Source organism: Diabrotica virgifera, chromosome 8 (assembly GCF_917563875.1).
Source record: "Diabrotica virgifera virgifera chromosome 8, PGI_DIABVI_V3a".
Classification (NCBI taxonomy): Eukaryota; Metazoa; Arthropoda; class Insecta; order Coleoptera; family Chrysomelidae; genus Diabrotica; species Diabrotica virgifera.
In genome coordinates this window covers 174,981,976-175,003,985 of record NC_065450.1, presented here as the reverse complement: position 1 = coordinate 175,003,985, position 22,010 = coordinate 174,981,976, and the positions used below count along the sequence as shown (strand labels likewise).

The 22,010-nt window shown below is 31.5% G+C and overlaps 1 protein-coding gene across 1 annotated transcript; it reads right to left on the bottom strand.

Moving 5' to 3' along the window:
* Window positions 1-832: 832 nt before the first annotated feature.
* On the bottom strand, window positions 833-21,963 carry LOC114328921 (52 kDa repressor of the inhibitor of the protein kinase-like). The gene is made up of 5 exons (XM_050659171.1): window positions 21,760-21,963; window positions 20,452-20,459; window positions 2,947-3,374; window positions 1,166-2,336; window positions 833-1,066 (listed from the first exon to the last, which is right to left on the bottom strand). Exons 1-5 carry the CDS (start codon window positions 21,961-21,963, stop codon window positions 889-891), a joined length of 1,989 nt encoding a protein of 662 aa, XP_050515128.1. The 3' UTR covers window positions 833-888.
* Between the last annotated feature and the right edge of the window lie 47 nt (window positions 21,964-22,010).

Sequence of the window (22,010 nt, the reverse complement as noted above, 5' to 3'; positions counted from 1 at the left end):
CTCCGCTGTAAGTGGCAGCGATTGTACTACGCGCACAGTTGCCAGATTTTATATAATTTATGAAGATAAAAAGAAATACACACAAAAAAATAACAGGCATTAAAAGATTTTAAAAATAAAAAATATGCTTCTGCATAGTTAGGAAGGTAGTGCCATGGCTCTATGGCACTACCTCACGGGCCGCCATTGCACTGGTCTGACCCACCTTCCTATGTCCTGTATTCCAGTTTTGTCTGATGTCTTCACTTCTTATTCTGTCACGTAGATTTTTGCCTTGTATACTTCCTAGTGTTCTCATTTCAACTGTTCTCATCATTTCTAACGTTCTATTTGTATCTGGTCTTGTATCTGTCACATATGTTATAATAGATCTTATTCTTTTATATATTTTGACTTTGCTAAAAGATATTTGTTCTTCCATACGATTTCTTTCTGTCATCCCGAGACTCTAGCTGCTTTCATTGTTTGTTCTCGGATCTCTTTTGAGAGATAATTAATTGATTTCCATAGTTTGTTATTTCCCCACAAAATATTTGAAGTGATTCACCTGTTCCACAGTTTTGGAGTCAATTTCCAATTTGCATCTTATCGGTTCTTTGGAAATTACTAGGCACTAAGTCTTCTCGGTGTTGATGAGCATATTTAGTTCTTTACCTTTAGTATTAAATGCATGCAGTAGCCTTTGGAGATTGTCTTCAGAATCGGCGATAAGGACAGCATCGTCAGCGTAGTAAGCGTTTTACCTTACCCATCTTAAATCCAGCTGTTCTGGCAAGGGCGCCCACAGGATATTTCCTCAGGGGGGGGGGGCAAAGGGTATTGAAACAAAAAATACAAGAAAAATTGTTTTGCTGTTTAAAACGCAACACGGTTAGTGTCAGTAAAATGTTACTTAAATAATAATTGAATTCTTCTGGTGTCCATCGCAAATAAATCAATTACTTTCTGCATGAAGTTTTCTATATTTTCTTTTATTTTTCTTCTGTGTACAGATAACAGGCATAGCCCACTTAGACGATTGTTCGACATCGTATTCCTTATCCAGGTCTTCACACGTTTGAGAGTGCTGTAAAAAAGTATCGAGGTTGTTATATAGTAATGTAAGTTTTAGAAGAACTGAAACACATGGATAAGAATATAACGTAATAAAATTATAGTTAATTACCTGAATGATCGCTCGATGGTGCAAGTTGTTGGTGGCAGACAAAGAGCTATTTGGATGGCTTTTGCTACTGACGGCAAAAAGCAGGCATGCTCATGCTCAAGAACCTCTATTAAGTTCAGTTTTTCCAAGGCTTTGGCATCTATCTCCGTGTTTTTCCAAAGGTCGAACCACAGAATTGATTGCTCCTTAAAGTTGTCTAACAATTCACAATACGTGCTGTTTATATTGTTAATAGACTTTTCAAAATCTTCCTTAGAAAGATCTTTCATGATTTTAGGGTGCAGATTGAAAATTTCAAATGATGGTTTGTTTCTATCTGAAAACCTATCTTTCAACGATTGAACCAAAGAATCCAAATAAGGCAAGAAAATGGACTTTCTATAGTATTCGTTGATAGTCTGGGTAGAGTGATTTGGTCTGTGAACCTGTCTCGCAGCAACACGAGGACATGTGAGCTCGATTCCAAGCTTGTTTGCTGTTGTTTCAACATTTGCCATAATGTTATCAAACTCTTTTTCTCCATTTTGTCGGTCTGAACTGAATAGCTCAGTAACCTTCTGAATGTGTTTTGATATCTTCAAAATATCTACACTGACACCTTGTAACATTTGCGTAACGATTTCTAACTTGGCAGAGTATTTGGCAATCACATGTAGACATATCACAAATGCTGTATTTGTAACTGCGCAATGAAGCTGGAAAGCTTTCTGCCTTGTGTCACGGTTACCTTCAGTCGATAGAGTCTGAAGTGCTTCAGCGATGCTAACAAACTGCTCACTAAACTTTCGAATTGCTTTATATTTTTCGGTCCATCTGGTTTCACATAGTTTTTGAAGAGTTCCCACTATTGCCCTTCTTTGTCCATTCTGCCGAAAAAATGTTATAACTTCTTTAACTGTGCCAGTTGTATTCCTGATTTGTGGTATGTCATTTAAATCATTGACTACTAAATTTAGCCGATGACTGGCGCAATGAAAATACAGAGCTTTTGGGTATTTCTCAGTTATTCTTTTATGTACTCCAGTTATTTCCCCAGCCATTGTACTACAACCATCATATCCTTGGCCAACTGCATTTTCCAAGTTCAAGCCCCAATTTGTTAATGTTAAAGTAATAGCATTTGCTATATGTTCAGCATCTAAACTTTTTAATGGGGTGAAACCAAGGAAGTCTTCTCTGATGCAATTTTCACTTTTATCAAAATATCTCACGCCCAGAGAGAGTTGCTCTGTACCAGTAATGTCCATTGTTTCGTCTGCTAAAATGGAAAATATTTCATTATCATTGATTTTTGTAACTAACTCGTCTCTTAAAACCGTTGCACATAAATCAATGATCTCATTTTGTGTCCTATGGGAAATGTACATTGCATTTTTCGGCGCATTTTTCAGATGGTCTTCTAAAACAGAATCACCAGCTTCTTTCCTAAAATGTAAAAGGTTATTGAACACAGCATCCTCATTGGTATGACCTCTTAATGGTAAGTAGTGCACTAAACAAAATTGAAGAAACAATGGATTTTAGTTTCGCTCTGTTCAATTCAATTTGCTTGGCCAAACCATAATTTGCAAGACATTCAACATTTTTCTTTTCATTTTTCATGACAGATATAAAGTTACTTGAGTTTTCAGATGCTTGTCTGTGCCATTCAGAGTTCATATGCGATTTCGCATTTTCATGAAACTTTCTGAAATTGGTGAATGGGCGATTTATAAAGCCGCTTTGATAACTACCATGGGTTACGCGGGGCCTAAACAGTACACACAACTTGCATAGCCCACCTTTAACTTCTTTTGAATAAGCTAACCAGGGGTACGTATTTAACCATTCATGGATAAATGGTCGTTTGCCATCGTCAATATCATACTTGAAATTGTAACATTTATCTGGCTTCCATGGGTTTGTTAACAAAGTAAATTTCAAGCGATCGTTCAAGCTACAAATTTTATTAGTATCAAGGTAGTTCCCAACATCCAAATTTAAACTGTCTTCAACAATCGCAAAATTATCCGATGCGGTGGCCGTTACAACGTTAGTTTCTCTTTGAGAGGCGGATACAGCTGACTCCAAGCTAGATGGCCCTGCTACAGCTAAATCATTTTGACTGCATACTATACTACTGTTTTCGGTACTGTTCGATATGTCAGATCCATCATCAATTTTCAGCCGCTTGTTTGGCTTGTTAAAGAACTTCCTTATGTCCATTTTTCTACAAATACAATAGGCTAATTAAATTGATGCATTCAATCAGCTGTTAGGTGTCAAATAAATTAACGCATTTAACCGGGGAGTAGGCCGATAAATGGACAGAATAAGACCAAATGGATAATTTAGTTGCATTGAAAAATATTTTTAAAACCTTTTAGAGAAGTAAAAAATTCATCTAAGTTAATTAAAATTTGTAGATTAAAATATTTACCTTGCACAGTTGAATATCTCAACTGCGATACAGGAATAACTTATTTTCTTAAAGTAGGAAGGGTACTTATAAAAAATGTTATTACTTCAAGCACATTTTTTGAAATAAATATTGTAATTGTACTTCATAGACGCAAATGATGTTATTTTATTTCATAAAAAAGTATTTTTTACCTTTACACACAATAGATAACTACCTCGTAAAAATAAGCCTATTTTATTTAAGGTCAAGTGAGAAATAAAGTATATTATATAATACTTACACGTTGCACAAAAAACACTTTTAGCACGTTAATATAAGTTCTATGAATAACAGTATATAAATTGTGAGCACTACCGTACTACTAGACGTATCAGATCGGCCGTTCAGCCCACCTATTTCATTTCTCAACTGGATAAGCCTAGACCGGACATCATCAGTGCATGCGGCATGCGCACCGAAAACGATGCGGTTCCATCCAAACATATGCGTCTCAGTCAGAAGGGATAAGGGATTGAGAAAAAATACATTTAAACTGGCATATCTCGTGAGCGATTATGATTAATATGGAATTTATTTTATAATATAAAGTAAGAGAGAGCTAAATATTTTTTACACGCTTTCGCCAAATTCTCAGGGGGGGCGATGGCCCCACCTGGCCCCTCCCTGGGGGCGCCCTTGTGTTCTGGGAAGGTTTTCTATTATTTTGTCCATTATTAAATTAAATATGAAAGGGCTCAGTGAATCGCCTTGACGGATTCCTGTGTTTATAACTAGGTATGTCTTCTGTTGTCAAATGTCCTACTCTTATTTTTGTTTTATATTGTTTGTATTATGTTTGGTATCTCATTTAATATGAATAATTGTTCAAAGTATTTGACAATGGATTATTATATTTAATGATTAATAACTGACATGACAATTTCTGTAACATAAATAACAGCCTCCATAAGAACACTAATAAAATATAAATAAAATTATATCGAACACTTCCCCACGTTGTATTATAATTTCAATCTATCCACAGGTTTCCTTAATCTCGTAGATCTGCGAATGCTAGATGTGGATTTCTTCTGTTGTACCAGTTGGCTCAACCTCAATTATGTTAGGGTTGGGCCCACTGGTCTGGTTCGGACTTGAAACCAAAAAGTCGTCCGGCATACTCTCCGGATTTGGATTTTCCTCAGATATTGTACGGTCCGAGCCTGTGATAGTGAAACCATATTATCATCACTGTGTTCACCTACTTCATCTTCACTGGTTTGAATTGTTGCTGGAATGATCCTGTGAGTGGTAGAGGTTATAGAACCTGTTTGTTCAGCATACCGTGTTGGACGTAACTGATCAACATGCCTCAGGATTTTTTGTTCATCCACTAATATTTCATAATGTAATTGTCCCTTTCTTGCAGATAATATAATAATGATGTTTATTTAGGAATAACAATAAAGATTTACAAAAAAAATAAAAAGCATAATAAGTACTACCTAAATAAACATAAATAACTCACTGAAGTTGAGCTACCCTGTATATATATTACTAATATACATACAAACGTAGCACCCCTTGTGCGCGAGACTTAAAAATATAATATACTAATTTACAAATATAAACAAACACAAAAAATATTTAACAAATGTATAAATGTATACAGTTATATGAAAATTTATAAAAATACTAAAAACTCTAACATTAATCAACAAAAAATAAAAATATAATAATTTTAATATAATTTGTGATATAAATATGGCCATCAATAATTCAAGAAATGTCGCAGTTGATAATAAAAATCTATTTAGATACAATTTTTATTTTCGATATAATTTTTTATTTCTTATTGAAGTTTATTTATTACATTTATTGTCCATTGATAAGTTCTTCGCAGAATTTTGTTGATTTATTCCCGAACCATTGTTTAATTTCATATTTATATCTATGTTTTTTATAATTTTTAAATTGTTTTAAATTATCCGGTAGCAAATTGTACAATTTGGGCCCTATGTAACCAACATATCTTTGAAGGATGGATTTATTACATTTTGGTAGAATTGTATTATGTTTTATATATCTAGTTTGGTGGGCATGACTGTTAAAATTTAATATTATCTTTTTTTCATGTATATGTATAAGGGCTTTATAACAGAATAATTTACGTACATTTAAAAATTTACTTTCGTTATATAACAGCTCACTAGAATATCTTAAATTTTTCCCGTATATAATTCTAATTAGCCATTTCTGAATAATATTTATAGAATGTAAGTAATTATTGCGTATTCCACCCCATCCTAAAAGGCCATATGTGAGTTGAGATTGTATAAGTGCATAATAAAGAATTCGCAAATGAGTTATTCCCAAAAATTGTTTTAAAAATTTAAATCTTGATAAGAGTCCTCTTAATTTATTTACTATATTATTTGCTTGGGTGTTCCATCGTAAATGTTTATCAATTATTATACCTAGATATTTAATCTCGTATGTATGTGGAATTTCATTTTTTGCATCAATTTTTAATGAGCCAAGATTTGGGAGGTTATTAACATATAATGTAAATGGTATATATTTTGTTTTTTCTATATTTAAGGTAAGTTTATTAAACTGAAACCATTTCTAAATTGTAGCAAAATCTGTTTCAGCTTTTTGTTTTAAATTATTCCATGTATTTGCATCATAGAAAATAGCTGTGTCATCTGCAAAACTTATGATTTTACCTGTTACATTCAGTCTGAATAGATCATTGATATAAATATTGAAGAGAATTGGTCCCAAGACTGTTCCCTGTGGTACTCCGTAAGATATAATTCTTCCTTTACTGATTTTTCCATCTATAGAAACATGTTGTTGTCTATTTAGCAGATAACTTTCTAGGATGTTATATGCAAGTCCTCTTATACCATATTTTTGAAGTTTATTTAGCAGTATTTTATGTGAAACTGTATCAAATGCCTTTGCTAAATCTACAAATATACAAAGAGATGGTTTTGCATTATCAAGAGCTTTGTAGATGTTAGCTGTTAGAGCACAGATTGCATCTTCGGTTGATTTTCCCTCTTGAAACCCATATTGACATTCAGATAGTATATTAAATTTTTTTAAAAAATGTGTGAGTCTTATTTTAATTATTTTTTCGAATATTTTGCCTATATTTGAGATTAGGGTTATAGGCCTATTTTGACAATATGTTTCTTCTATTTATATAGAAGATATTATGCCAAATTTCCATTTTATAGTGCCATTATAAAATCTTGCTTGAACTCTATCTCCAATTTGAAAAAAATTACTGTTTATTTTGAAAAAATTTGTTCTTTCTGTATTTAAACTTGTTTTTACTAAATCAAATCTGGTTCTAAATGTTCGTCGAAACATAAGTTCAGCAGGACTATTCCCAGTACTGCTATTTGTTGCATTAGTAATCTGGCAAGTTTAACATTTAATTCACCAGGTTCGTCCATCATGACTCACAGCTTTTTTTTCCAAATTTGAACGTAACGCTCAGCTTGTCCATTTGACGCTGGGGGATATGGAGCAATGGTTTTAAAAAGTATACCATTTGATTTAAAAAAATCTTGAATCTCATGCGATGTGAATTGTCTACCATTATCAGATACAATGCAATTAGGTAAGCCAAATCGTGCAAACATTTCATGTAAAATGTTGATTGTTGCCTTACTTGTTGTAGAAGTAGTAGGAATTGCTTCAAACCATTTTGTGTGTGCATCTACTACAATTAGAAAATTTGTTTCCTCTGCTGTCTTTTTTCCTAGACGAATGAAGGCGGAATGTGATCGTTTCCCTTTCATTTTCTATATTCGTCGTCTGCTATCTTATTAATTGAAAAAGTCGCAGATTAAGGATGTACCAGTAAGAACTTTCTACACGAAAAGTCTCAGGTTTAAATTACTATTTACCATTTTAATTTTTATTAAATTGGTGGATTCTGCATCTGAGACTCTACAATTTGTAGAAAATTTGTATTTAAAAATGGCCCGGCATAATCAATATGAAGACAAAACCATGGTTCTTTAGGAATCTCCCAAGAATGAAGAGGAACTTGCCTTGGATTTGTTTGAACTAAACAGCAATTTCGACATGATTTCACTAATTCTTGTATGTCTCTATCGATTCCACTGCACCAAACGTAACTCCGTGTAAGTGCTTTCATTTTGACAATTCCTGTATGTGCTTCATGCAGTTCTTGAAGAACACGTTGACGCAGACTTCTTGGAATTAAAATTCTGTTGTTATAAAAAATGCAACCATCTTCTAGTGAGTACTCATGTGCTGCGTTGGAACTTATTTTCCCAGTTTTTATTTCCTTTAAAAGTTTGGCGCACTCAAAATCTTTTTGAATTTATGATTTAATTGCATCCCTTGTAACCGGTAAGGTGTTGATTTGATTGAGAAAGTAAGCACCGTCGGTATCAATCTCATAATTTTCTCGGTTCTCTAAACAACATCTTGAAAAGTAATCTACATTTGCATGATCGTTTGTAGATCTGGTTTTGATATTGTACTTGAAACCAGACAAAAAGTTGGCATAATGGACTAAACGTAAAGCTTATGTAACTGGTAATTCTTTTTCTGGATGAAAAATTCTTGAAAGAGGTATATTATCCACAATTATTGTAATTTCCCTTCCGTAACAATATTAAAAATTTTTTTAGTCTCCATATTAAGGCAGTTGCTTCTTTATCAAGTTGGCTATAATTCTTTTCAGCCTTGGTAAGAGATCTTGACGCAAAGGCAACTGGTCGTTCAGTGCCATCTTTCATAACGTTTGATAATACGGCTCCAAGACCAATTGGTGAAGCATCAGTGGCCAATGTAACTGGCAAATTAACGTCAAACGGTGTTAAAACTTTTGGACTGATAATTTCTTCCTTTAATTGTTGAAAACTTTCTTCACAATTTCTATTCCACTCAAATTTTTCATTTTTTTGTAATAATTTATGTAAAGGATTTAATTTTGAAGAAAGGTTTGGAATGAATTGATGATAATAGTTTACAAGACCGAGAAACGTACGCAGTTCAGTGATATTGGAAGGCTTTGGACTTTTAATAATTGCTTAGATTTTTTCTTGCATTGGATATAATCCATTTTTATCAATCATATGGCCAAGGTATGAAATGGAGGTCTTGAAAAATTGACACTTCTCCTTATTGAGATGAAGGCCACTGTTACGTAATCTATTAAAAACAATTTGAAGTCGTTGAATTAATTCATCTGGTGAAGATCCCTGTATAACAATGTCGTCAAAGAAACATTCAACACCTTTTATATCTTGTAATGTTTGATCCATAAATCTTTGCCAGGTATTAGGAGCTATTTTAACTCCGAACATTAAACGTTTGACCTTATACACTGTGTCCGTAAAGTATGGAACAAATTCTTTTTTAGCTAAACAGAGCATTTTAAGAAATAATCCTGAAACACGTCGATTTTTTATTTTAATTTACCGTATTTTAAAACAATATTCTAATATACAGGGTGAATTACTTTCGAGTAATGACGTCATCGTCATTTTTTTAAATGGAACACCCCCATTTTGTCTCAATTTTCGGATTACTCTAGCTGAGCTGATTCCAAAAATGTATCACATGTTGATTCAAATTGGTACAGGGTGGACAAAAATACAATAGATTTGTGTGTGTTCATACAGTAACGCGTTAGTTAAATTAACAATATTATCAAAAATACTTATTTTATATTTGATATTTTAATTAATTTTTGATTTTAATTAATTTTTGATATTGTTTAGTTGAATATTTTAATTTAATATCAAAAATTAATTAAACTTTAATAATATGAGCATACACAAAACTATTGTATTTTTGTCCACCCTGTACCAATTTGAATCAATATGTGATAAATTTTTGGAATCAGCTCAGATAGAGTAATCCGAAAATTGAGACAAAATGGGCGTGTTCCATTTAAAAAAAAATGACGGTGACGTCATTACTCGAAAGTAATTCACCCTGTATATTAGAATATTATTTTAAAACACGGTAAATTAAAATAAAAAATCGACGTGTTTCAGGATTATTTCTTAAAATGCTCTGTTTAGCTAAAAAATAATTTGTTCCATACTTTACGGACACAGTGTATGTTCCTTTTGAAGTGCTAATGGCTTGCAGTAGACTGCTTTCTTCATTAACTGGCATATGTAAGTATGCTTGATTTATATCTAAGGTACAGAAATACACACCTCCATTCATTTTTGCAAAAATATCTTCAATTCGAGGTATAGGGCTTTTCATTAACAGTCATTTGTTTCGAGCTTCTGTCATGTGTCACATAATATTAATATATCTACGTCATACGTTACTGATATAACCAATGATACAAACCAAAGACGTATGACGTAGATATATTAACATTATGTGACACATGACAGAAGCTCGAAACAAATGACAATCGATGAAAAGCCCTATTGGATAATTATCATTTATAATATCTACGAGATTAAGGAAACCTGTGGATGGATAGATTGAAATACAACGTGGGGAAGTGTTCGATATCATTTTATTTATATTTTATTAGTGTTCTTATGGAGACTGCTATTTATGTTACAGAAATTGTCATGTCAGTTATTAATCATTAAATGGGTCATTCCATTTCAAATCACTCAATTTTGGAGCAAAAAAAATTTTGGACCTCCGATTTGTCTGAAAATTGGTATATAGCTTCTGCGGGACGTACAAATAAGATATTTAAGGTCAAAAAATCTTCTTCTTTTTTCTCAAAATGTTATTTTATGCGATTTTACAGTGATTTGGTGTTTATTTGTACAAATTTGCATTTTCTATCGTAAAGTATCAATGAAAAACATAATATTTTAATAGAAAGGACTCAAAAATGTCATTATATGACATTATAACAAGTTACTTTGATTCAAAACAAGCTTTTGATCAAATTTTATAGTGTAGAAAACGTTAAAATACCGTTTTTTACATTTTTCTCCATTCCCAAAATACATCATAATCGATTTGGCTGAAAATTTGCCCACAGATAGACAAAACATAGGACTTTAAGTGGTGAGAAGGATTTGAATTATATTACAATACCAAAAATTTTACATGCAATATTATAGTCAAAAATATAGGCGTCTACTGTAAGTAAAATTAACTCGAAAATATCGACCTCACGACAAAAATTGTTAAAAAGAAATTGTAATAATTGTAAATACGATTTATTTGGAACAATTTCAGTTCCTACCATTTTTGTCGAAAAGTTAAAAATGGCGGAGATATTGAGCCAAACAGGTTCTCCTTTAAAATCAAGATGGCGGCTAACGTAACGGAGGAATTCATTCTTGATTTAAAATTTAGGCTACTATTGACTCCCTTAAAGATAAGAAAAATAAAATTTTGGGCAGCTCGGCATTCAAGGTCAAATGCTATCCCGACTGGACTAATATATACTTTTGAGTCTGATATTACTGCATGTAACTTTTTTGGTATTGTAATATAATTCAAATCCTTCTAACCACTTAAAGTTCTATCTTTTGGATATCTGTGGGCAAATTTTCAGCCAAATCGATGATGATGTATTTTGGGAATGGAGGAAAATGTAAAAAAAAACGGTATTTTAACGTTTTTTACACTATAAATTTTGATCAAAAACTTGTTTTGATTCAAAATAACTTGTTATAATGCCATATAATGACATTTTTGAGTCCTTTCTATTAAAATATTATGTTTTTCATTGATACTTTACGTCAGAAAATGCAAATTTGTTTAAATAAACACCAAATCACTGTAAAATCGCATAAAATCACATTTTGAGAAAAAAAGAAGAAGATTTTTTGACCTTAAATATCTTATTTTTACGTCCCGCAGAAGCTATATACCAATTTTCAGACAAATCGGAGATCCAAAATTTTTTGCCTGGGTGATTTGACATGGAATGTACCAAATACAATAATCCATTGTCAAATACTTTGAACAATTATTCATATTAAATGAGATACCAAACATAATACATAGTTTGTTAATATCGCGTACTAGGTTAATTAGCCCCCTTTTCTCTCATTATTTCTTACACGTCCTTTAATCGCACTCTGTCAAAAGTCTTGGTCATATCGACGAAACACATATATGCAAGTTTATTAAATTCTATGGATTTTCCCAGCGTTATATTAGTGAGAACGAAAAAACATCTATTCTCCGTTTCAAACATTAGAATCAGTATGGTTGTATATTGCAAGCGGGTTTGCCATTCTGTGAATTATCATAAATAAATCCTCCTTTAGTATTCCGCAGCAGTTAACAACGATAATCCTCTATAAGTACCTGCCTAATACTACCTTTCACGGCCGAAGTCCTGAAGAGCGGCAACGTTGTCAGAAAATTCTCATTTAGTTCGCATGGGGCTATCCTTGTGCATTGTGCACTGCATAGCATGTTTGACATACGGTATAGAAAAAGTTTTCCAGAAATTTAAAGAAGCGAATATACAGAGCGAGTTTTATGTATAGAAACCCTCAATTATCTCGGAAACGGTTTGCACGATTTTTATAGATTTTGGTGGGTAGGGGTTTTCTAATGCAGCCGATATTAGTGATAATTTCATTGTTGTCAGATCTTCCGTTTTTCTGGCAATCTAACGAACTTTCTTATTTCAGATAGAACACCCTGTATATTTTTTGCGTTTGGAAGTCCTTAAGAAATTCTGATTATTTTTTATGTTATATTTCCTATACCTTAATGCCATAGTTTCTGAGTTATTGCTACATTTATTAAAAAGATTATTTAACAAATTATAAAAATCAATTTTTTCGACCCGTGTAGACATTATTTTGCATTCTTTGGATCATTGGGAACAAAAAAGGTCTTTTGTAAATTTTCTCTAAAGTTAATCGTTTTCGAGTTATAAACAATTTAAAACTGAAAAAAATCGAATAATGACGATTTTCAAGGTTCAACAACACAAACCAAAAATATTATTTTTGAAACTGCGGAGTACTCAAATTCAAACTAAGGCCTTCTTCTAGGGGTTCGCTATAAAATTTTTTGGCACGTTTTATTCTAAAACATTGCTTTTTAATAATTGTTAATGAAGCGCATATGAGAGGACGGACGATCAACTAAAAAACAATATTTTAGAATACAACAAGCTCAAATTACTTATTGGTAACTGATAAAATAAGGCTTGAACTTGAAATTGTGTACTTCGCAGTTTCAAAAATAATATTTTTGATTTGTGTTTTTGAACCTTGAAAATCATTATTCGATTTTTCAACGAAAATTTTTCGTTTATAAATTCGCAAAGTCTGTGTGTTATTGCGTCGCCGCTCCTGCAATACTTAGAGTAGATTTATCGATGGATTCTTATGTAGTTTTGTCTTCTAAATCCAAATCTGAAAACGGCATTTCGATATCTCTAACCGTTTTCGAGATAATCGACCTCAAAGTCTAAAATGTGACGTCACAATCCTTTTATTTTCCGCCGACACACTAAACGTCAACTGAAATCATTTATAGTAAGTAGGCTAGTTTTTTTTTAATCTGAATTTGTTAAGCAAAACATAGGTTATTTACATTTGAGTTTGACATTTCGTGAATGTCAAACTAAATTTTAAATTAAGTATTAATAAAATATCAATGACATTTGATAGTGAATTTAATTATTACAAAAAATAAATAAGATGTTCAAAAATACAATTTGAGTATATTTTGAAAGCAATAATTTACTAATAACTTTACAAAGGTTTATACGAGTATACGGCCTCCCCTTTAATGGGACTACCTAATGATAAATGGACTGTTCCATTTGTTATGAAATGAAAATTGTTATTATAGTCGGTTCGCTAAACTCAGACACAACTGGCTAGTGATTTTAGTAGGTATTTTTTTTGTTTTTTGCCAATTTTGCCGAAATTGGCAAAATTACTAATTATTTAGTAATTATTAACTATTTAGTAATTATTTTTTTGCCGAATTGGCAAACTTACTGACTAAAATCACTAGCCAGTTGTGTCCGAGTTTAGCGAACCGAATATATGAAATGTTGTTTGGAATAAAAAATTATGGTCTTATATGTGCAATTACATCCTTCTAATGGAAAAAATATTTGAAGATTTTTCTCAAATTATGGATACCAACAACATTTTCATTTATAACTCTTTTATTTTTAATTTGACGAAGAAAAGTTATTCTTCATAAAAAGCTCTTCATGGTCTAAGATTCATGATGGAACCATCATATATCAAATTTTAGATATTAATTTTATACGAGGTATATAAAAAATATGAATTTCGATCAAGAGTAAAGTACCTTTATAATTCACAACATTTAAATTAGAATGATATAGTTGCATTTTGCAATTATTGTAATTTCCCTTCCGTAACAATATTGAAAAAAATTTTTTAGTCCCCATATTAAGGCAGTTGCTTCTTTATCAAGTTGGCTATAATTCTTTTCAGCCTTGGTAAGAGATCTTGACGCAAAGGCAACTGGTCGTTCAGTGCCATCTTTCATAACGTTTGATAATACGGCTCCAAGACCAATTGGTGAAGCATCAGTGGCCAATGTAACTGGCAAATTAATGTCAAACGGTGTTAAAACTTTTGGACTGATAATTTCTTCCTTTAATTGTTGAAAACTTTCTTCACAATCTCTATTCCACTCACCATCATATATCAAATTTTAGATATTAATTTTATACGAGGTATATAAAAAATATGGATTTCGATCAAGAGTAAAGTACCTTTATAATTCACAACATTTAAATTACAATGATATAATTGCACATTAAAACATAATTTTCAATTCTGAACAACTTTTCATAATAGCAAATTTTCCATATTATGAATTAAAATACGTAAATAAACAAAGTTTTCGTTATGATAATGCTCGCATTTTCAGCTTGTTTCAGTTTTAAATTGTTTATAACTCGAAAACGATTAACTTTAGAGAAAAATTACAAAATAACTTTTTTGTTCCCAATGGTCCAAAGAACGTAAAACAATGTCCATCCCAGCCGAAAAAATAGATTTTTATAATTTGTTTAAATTTTTTTTTAAATAAATGTGAATATATCATCAAAAATAATCAGTATTTCTTATGGACTTCAAAACGCAAAAAATATATTATATAGGGTATTCCATTTGAAATGAGAAAGTTAATGAGATTTTCAGAAAAACGGAAGATCTGACAATGTAATTATCACTATAATATCGGCGGTATTAGAAAACCCCTACCCAGCAAAGTCTATAAAAATCGTGCAAGCCGTTTCCCAGATAATTGAGGGTTTCCATACATAAAACTCACTCTGTATATACCGGCTAATAAACTAAATAAAAACGCAAACTATGGAAATAACAAATAGCAGATAATCTTCTGGATTCTCTCCTGTATTTGCTGTTTTTTCCCGATTGTTAGTTCTAGGTAGTTGAACTTGGTTACTACTTCAAATTTATATTTTCCCGTTATTATTAGTCCCCTTCCAGCTTCCCCGTTCAATTTCATGTATTTGGTTTTGTTTTGATTAATTACTAATTCCACCTTTTTTGCTTCTACATCCAGCTTGTTTACGGCTTTTATCAAGTCTTCTCTTTTCTCTACTATAACCGTTACATCATCCGCATAAGCGATAAGTTGTGTTCCATTCGGTATTATATCCTTTCCTTTTAGTTTGCTTCTCTCAAGACATGCTCCAAAACTAGGTTAAAGAGGGTTCCATGACATCTCGTAACGCGATAGTTCGTAACCGGACAAATGGTAACTGACAATTCGTAACAGCGACAGTTCGTAACGGCGACAGTTCGTAACTATACAAATTCGTAACGTCCTAATTGAATTATTCTGTTTATTTTTGTTAACATGGAAACTAACACTGTTATTACAATTATAAATGAAATTATGTTTTTCAATTTAACAAATCAGTATCAGGATAAACATTTTTAAGGCATTTCATATTTCGTGTTTCAGAACACAATAAAAGTATTTAAACACGCAAACAAATATTTAAATAAAATACTTACATGCAAAATTTTAAAACTATTTTTAAATATTTTGGTAACGCATTTTGCATATTTTCTACTTACCACTTCTTTTGAAATATATTTCGTACACATTTTTTAATATATTTTTGTTAATATAACAACTATTTTTTTTTTAAATTTTTTATCTTAAATTATCACTAAGTTGGGGAGTCAATGTAGATCCAAAATTTGCATTGTTTCAGAAAAAAAAATCAAACAAGCTTATATTTTTCTAAAACCTTTTTTGATAGTTCACAATATAATACGTGTTAAAGTAAAAAGTTCTACTTACAGATTTAGCAGCTAATTCGTTATTAATTAATTGTTTTAAATTTTAATTAATTGTATTAATTTGTTTAAACAATAAAAACTGTTCTTTTGTTAATAATTCAATTTTGATGTTACGAATTTGTATAGTTACGAAGTGTCGCCGTTACGAGTTGTCCGGTTACGAATTGTCGCGTTACGAGATGTCTGGTCACGGTTAAAGAGAGTGTGAGTCTCCTTGCTTTGGGAGATTAGATCCTTTAATGATATTAACTTCGTCTGATATTGTTCCCTGAAATTTGATTTTTGCTTTAAGTTCTGCAGGCACACCTGCTGTAGTTTTCTCAGTTTGTTTGGGATTCCTATTTTTTTAATACCCTTCCCATTTTGGTTCTATTTATAGAGTCAAAGGTTATTACTTTAAATCTTTTAAGTACGTGTACGATGTTTTCAGTTTGCACGTATGTGAAAAATCAAGATCTCCAAACTGCCATAATTTACCAGTAATTCAGGAGATTTTTTGAGATGAAGTTTGAACTTTCTCTTGTTGAGCTCTTAGTTTGATCGATTATATAAGTAAGTTACTCGATTTAGTTTTTTAATCTTTTTATTTATATATTTTTATCTTGTGTGTGTGTGTGTTAGAGCATTATTGGCTTCGGAGTCAATGTCCATTCGCCATCTTACCTTTTTGGGATTATTTGTATTATTTATGCGGAAGCTCCAAAGGAGTGCTTCCTGCTTTCTACTGATTTGTTCAGGTATGTATCCAATCACAATCCTGCTCTAATTTTACAAAGAACTATTTTATATACCTATATCTAATTTTCAACGATTTTTGTTTTTATTTGGAATTATTTCTTTTCATTTTGATTTTTTTTTTATCATTTTTTTATGTATTTTTTTTTTATTTATTTATTTTTTTTTTATTTTTTTTATATATATATATATATTTTTTTTGATATTTTTTTTTTATTTTTCATTGTCTTTTTTTCAATATAATTTGGGATATTAGACTAGGACACAATTTGACGCTCAGGGGTCGATCAGAGCATTTAGACGAGACAGGTGGACCTCGGATAGGCGTAGGGCTTAACACGAAAGGAAAAAAAACATAGGTTATAAACTTAATCTAATACATAAAATATGTTTGTACAAAATTTGATAAACATTGAAATCTTCTGCTCTTAATAGTTGAGTTAGGTTATATGGTCTGGTGATTTTGTGTATTTTGGCCATTTCTTCATTTAATAATTTAACCTCGTTTATTATTCTAGAACAGCCTAGGATCATGTGCTCCGCTGTACCTTCTTCTCCACATGAACAATTAGGAGAATCACTCAATTTTATTTTATATTTGTACTGGGGAGTTAAAACATGGTTGAACCTTAACCTGCACAAAACAGAGAAAAACCGCTTGCTTCCCGACAGTCTTGAGAACCAAGACTGGCCAGGAGGCTTGGTAACTATGTTTTTATAAAATTTTCCCTTTGGACTGTTACTATACATTTCTCTCCATTCGGCTAGTATTATGGGTTTTACGTGGCAGGCAATTTCACTGTGGGGACATTTATAACTTAAAAGCTCTCCAGTTCTACTTCCTTTCTTAGCATCTTCGTCCACTTCTTCATTCTCTTTTATTCCACAATGTCCTTTAATCCAAACTAATGATACATTGATTTTTTTTGTTTGTAATTCTTGAAGTTTAATAATTATATTAGTCAAAATATAATTACTACTGACTTGGTGGATATTTTTTATTTTCATAATAGCACTTTTACTATCAGAACAAATTGCAAATGATTCTGCTGTAATTTTCATATTACTTATATACAGGAGAGCTTCTAATATGGCTATTAATTCTGCAGTATATATTGTAAGCTTTTCATTTAATTTAAAGGATTTTTTATGATTTTTATGTGGATCAAATATAGCGCAACCTACTTTCTTGTTGTTCTTTGATGCATCCGTGAATATATATTGACATCTGGGAAGATACTTTTCTAAATCCTCCTCAAATATGTATTGTCTAATCCTTGGGTGAAATTTTGAATAGTCTTGGAGAAAAACACAGTTAATTGGATGGATGTTATAAATATTTATGCTATATAATGGATCTATATCTGAAGAGTATATTTCTTCTATTACGTTATTTATTACATAATATGACTCAGTAATAGTTAAACTTTTTTTCGACTTCCAATAACTATGGGTAAGATCCGATGTAAACAGTATATTGATTTTTTGGACTAAGTTGCTATTTTTAGAACTTAATTTAGCTATAAAATTGGAAGCTAAAATCTTTCGGCGATATTTTAGTGGAGTTTCTGCTACTTCGGCAAATAAGCAATCAATTGGTGTACTTTTTAAAGCCCCTAGGCATAGCCTTAGACACTTATTTACTACGTGATCTATTTTTTCTAGTTGACTTTTGGAAGCTTGGTCATAGAAGAAACTACCATAATCCAGTATTGACCTAATGTAGGATTTGTACAAAAGGATTGCTACGTTTGGATCTGATCCCCATTTTGTTCCACACACTGACCGTAAGATGTTAATTCCTTTTTCAGTTTTCTTGATTAAATAATCTATGTGGTTTTTCCATGTCATTTTTTTATCCAGATACATTCCTAGGTATTTTACAGATGCCCGTACACTATACTTTGTTGTATCCAATGTTATTTCTGTTGGAATGTGTTTTCTTTTCCTCGTAAAAATGCAGACTTCTGTTTTTTTCCTGGAAATTTTTAGGCCATTTTCATTGCACCATTTATTAAGGTTCTTATAGGCTATATTTAATTTTTTGCACCCTTCTTCAATATACTGGCATGGGGAATATATACAAATGTCATCGGCAAATTGTAGTATAGAAACGGTCTCACTACATTTAATTTTACTTTCCAGATCTGCTGTATATATTAAGTATAGTACAGGGCTTAGTATACTTCCTTGTGGTAACCCAATATTGGTCGTTTTAGGTCCCAATGTTTCATCATTTATATTTATTGACACTGACCTATCGGAATATAGTAATCTTATACGTGAGGTCAAAGATTGGGAGATTCCCATTTTTTCCATTTTTTCATAGAGAATGTCTAATATGACGTTATCATATGCTGATTCTATGTCTACGAAAATTGCTGGAACGGAGTTGTTATTAGTAAAGGCGATATTTATATCACTTACTAGGTTGCCGATATTTTCAATAGTTGAGCATCCTCTTCTGAAGCCAAACTGTAATTTAGGTAATTTTTTATTATTTTCGAGCCAATGAACTAGTCTGACTTTGATCATTCTTTCTACAGTTTTTAATACACAAGAAGCTAGAGAAATTGCTCTATATGACTCTGGATCTTCAGCATCTCTATTTGGTTTCAGAATTGGGATTGCTTTATATTCCTTCCAGCTTGTTGGAAATTCTGCCCGATTCCATATTGAGTTAATTATGTTGCGAAAAATTTCAATACTTGATTCTGACAAACTAGCGAGCATTTTATAATAAATGTTATCAACTCCAGGTGCTGTGTTATTGTTTGTTTTAAGGCTTTGTTTTATTTCCATACTTGAAAATTCACTATCTATATCATCCGTGCTCAGTGAAATAGTCGGCCGAATATTTGTTTCCACCCAACTTGGAGCAATTTTATTAAAGAATGTTTCTACCCACTCACCTATTTGGATCCTATTTCTTGGGGGATTAAATGTATTTTTTATTTTCTTTATATACTTCCATATATCTTTTATTGGTGTGTTTCTGTTAAGTTGTTTGCAAAAATCTTGCCAAGAATCTTTTTTGCTTTGTAATATTATTTTTTTGGCGACTGCTACTGAATTTTTATATTTTAAATAGTTAGTTAAATTTGACTGCCTTTTATAAAGCAAAAAAGCTTCTTGTTGACATTTAATAGCATTTGCACATCTCTGATTCCACCAAACTTTGCTAAATTCTGATTTGATCTCTGTTCTCTTCTGTGGGATTGCTAGTTTTGTAGCATGATTTATTGACTCTATAAAACTTTTATATGACCTTTCGTTATTACTTCCATCTAATTGTTCATCTACTATCTGAGAGAAAAAAGACCAGTCAGCTTTATTTAAATTAACTTGGTTTTTACACTTAAAGGATAATTTAGTAGTATTAAAATGTGTTTCAATTAGAACAGGAAAATGATTGGAAGTACCTAATGGTGTAATATCAGTTTTCCAATCACAATTTAAAGTTATATCTCTAGAGCATATTGTAATATCTATAGCAGATTTGTTATTACTTCCAAATCTAGGTATTAATGTTTCGCTTCCTGTATTTAAATAATTTAAGTTACACTCCTCTATAGCACCGAGAAGACTTGAACCCGCTATGTCTGAATAACTATTTCCCCATGCAGTATGATGACAATTGAAATCTCCTCCTACCAAAAATGGCTTTTCTAAGCTATCAAAAAAGGTAACCCAATCTGTTTCTCTAATGTTTAGTTTTGGTTTGGCATATATAGAGTATAGATGGATTTTTATATTTTTATTTATTGAAACTGATACCGACACACATTCGACATCCTTTATCGGAGTAAATTTTGGCTTAGGAAAAAAGGTAAAGTATTTTCTTAATAAGATTGCAACTCCTCCAAAATTGTCATTACGGTCCTGTCTAAATATATTAAAATTATTAATAAAAAAATGTGAAGATTTCTTTAACCAAGTTTCCGAAAGCAAAACTACATTAATTTTATTGTCGAAAATGTATTTTTCAAAGTGACCTTTATTACACAAAATTGATCTAGCATTCCATTGCAGTATATTTAAGTTACTCATAGTCAGATAAAATTTGCGTTATACTGTCTTTTATGTTTTCAATAAGTGTACTATTTTTAATTTCTACATTTGAAAAAGTTAAAATATCTTTGATAAGGTTTAATAATGATTCGCAAGTTTTTATCTGTTTATTTACCGTGTTAGAGTCATCACAACCATTATTATAATTTGGTATATTTTTAAACTTATTGAAAACAGGTTCTGTTAAAGTTTTTGGATTTGAAATTATTTCTTTACGTTTTTCGAATGTTTCATCGATCTCTGGGGACATAGCTAACCTCCTTCTTTTTAAAGTAACAGTATAACGGTTAGAATTTGTGTTATTTTTTGCTACACTTGAAAAACTTGTTTCATGCTTAGAAGACGCCTCGGCGTATGATAGGTTTTCATATACCATTGTTCTTTTTATATTCTTCTGTCTAATAAATTCTGAACAATTTTTTTTTATCAGTAGCGCAATGCTTTTCTTTACAATAAATGCATATTGGTTCATTTTTTTGGCAGCTTTCTGCCTTATGATCTTCTCCACAGTTTTTACAACGTTCTTTTGATCTACATTGCAGACTGACGTGCCCAAATCTTAAACAATTCAGGCACTGAATTATTCTTGGCACGTATTTTTCGACATCATACACCATTTTTTCTATTATTACCTTTGTGGGTAAAAGTTGACCTCTAAATGTAACTATAATAGTAGTTGTTGGAACAATTTCATTTTGGTCATTTTTACGTGAAATTCTTTTTACGTGACTTACTTCAAAATTGTTGCCCAATTTCGGTTTAATAATTTCTTTTAATTCCTGTTCCGATAATTCTAAGTCTATTTGTCTTACGACCCCCCTTACATGTGTAAAAAACATTGGGATGTATGTATCGTATTTATCTTTTAAGGTCTGTGCTGTTAATAATTTATTTGCGCTTGTATAAGAAGTTAATTCGACCTTTATTTTATTAGCTCCTATTATTGATATGTTAGCTATGTCCTGTTTAATTTCTGGAACAGAATTAATAATCAGTCTAGAGGTAGCTACCCTATGGAGATTCCCTATTCTCCCTGTTTTACTTTGAACATAAACAAAAAATGGAGCATTATCTTTAGAAGAATATTGATTAATATTTTTAATGACCGTATTTACATCTACATTTTTCCCGGAAACAGTATCAGAATCATTAACAGTACTTATCTGTGAATTGGGATTTTGGAATCCTCTAAATTCCTCCACTGGAGAAGCTGGAAGATCCGGCACTGGCGAAGCTGGATGATCCGGACGGGACACATCCATTGCACACTCTAAATCATCTTTATCGGGGGGTTGTCCACCCCCGCTATTAACGCTCATGATTTAAAAACCACTTAGATTTCACTTTTTTAATATCGATATGTGTA

What these genes read in the sequence shown, in the direction of transcription:
- LOC114328921 (XM_050659171.1), bottom strand. Translation starts at nt 21,963, where the DNA reads ATGAGCGTTAATAGCGGGGGTGGACAACCCCCCGATAAAGATGATTTA. An exon ending in TTATTCAAAAGAAGTTAAAG is followed by an intron (nt 2,337 to 2,946) that starts GTGGGCTATGCA and finishes GCATCAGAGAAG; the next exon opens with ACTTCCTTGGTTTCACCCCA. An exon ending in ACCATCGAGCGATCATTCAG is followed by an intron (nt 1,067 to 1,165) that starts GTAATTAACTAT and finishes ACTTTTTTACAG; the next exon opens with CACTCTCAAACGTGTGAAGA.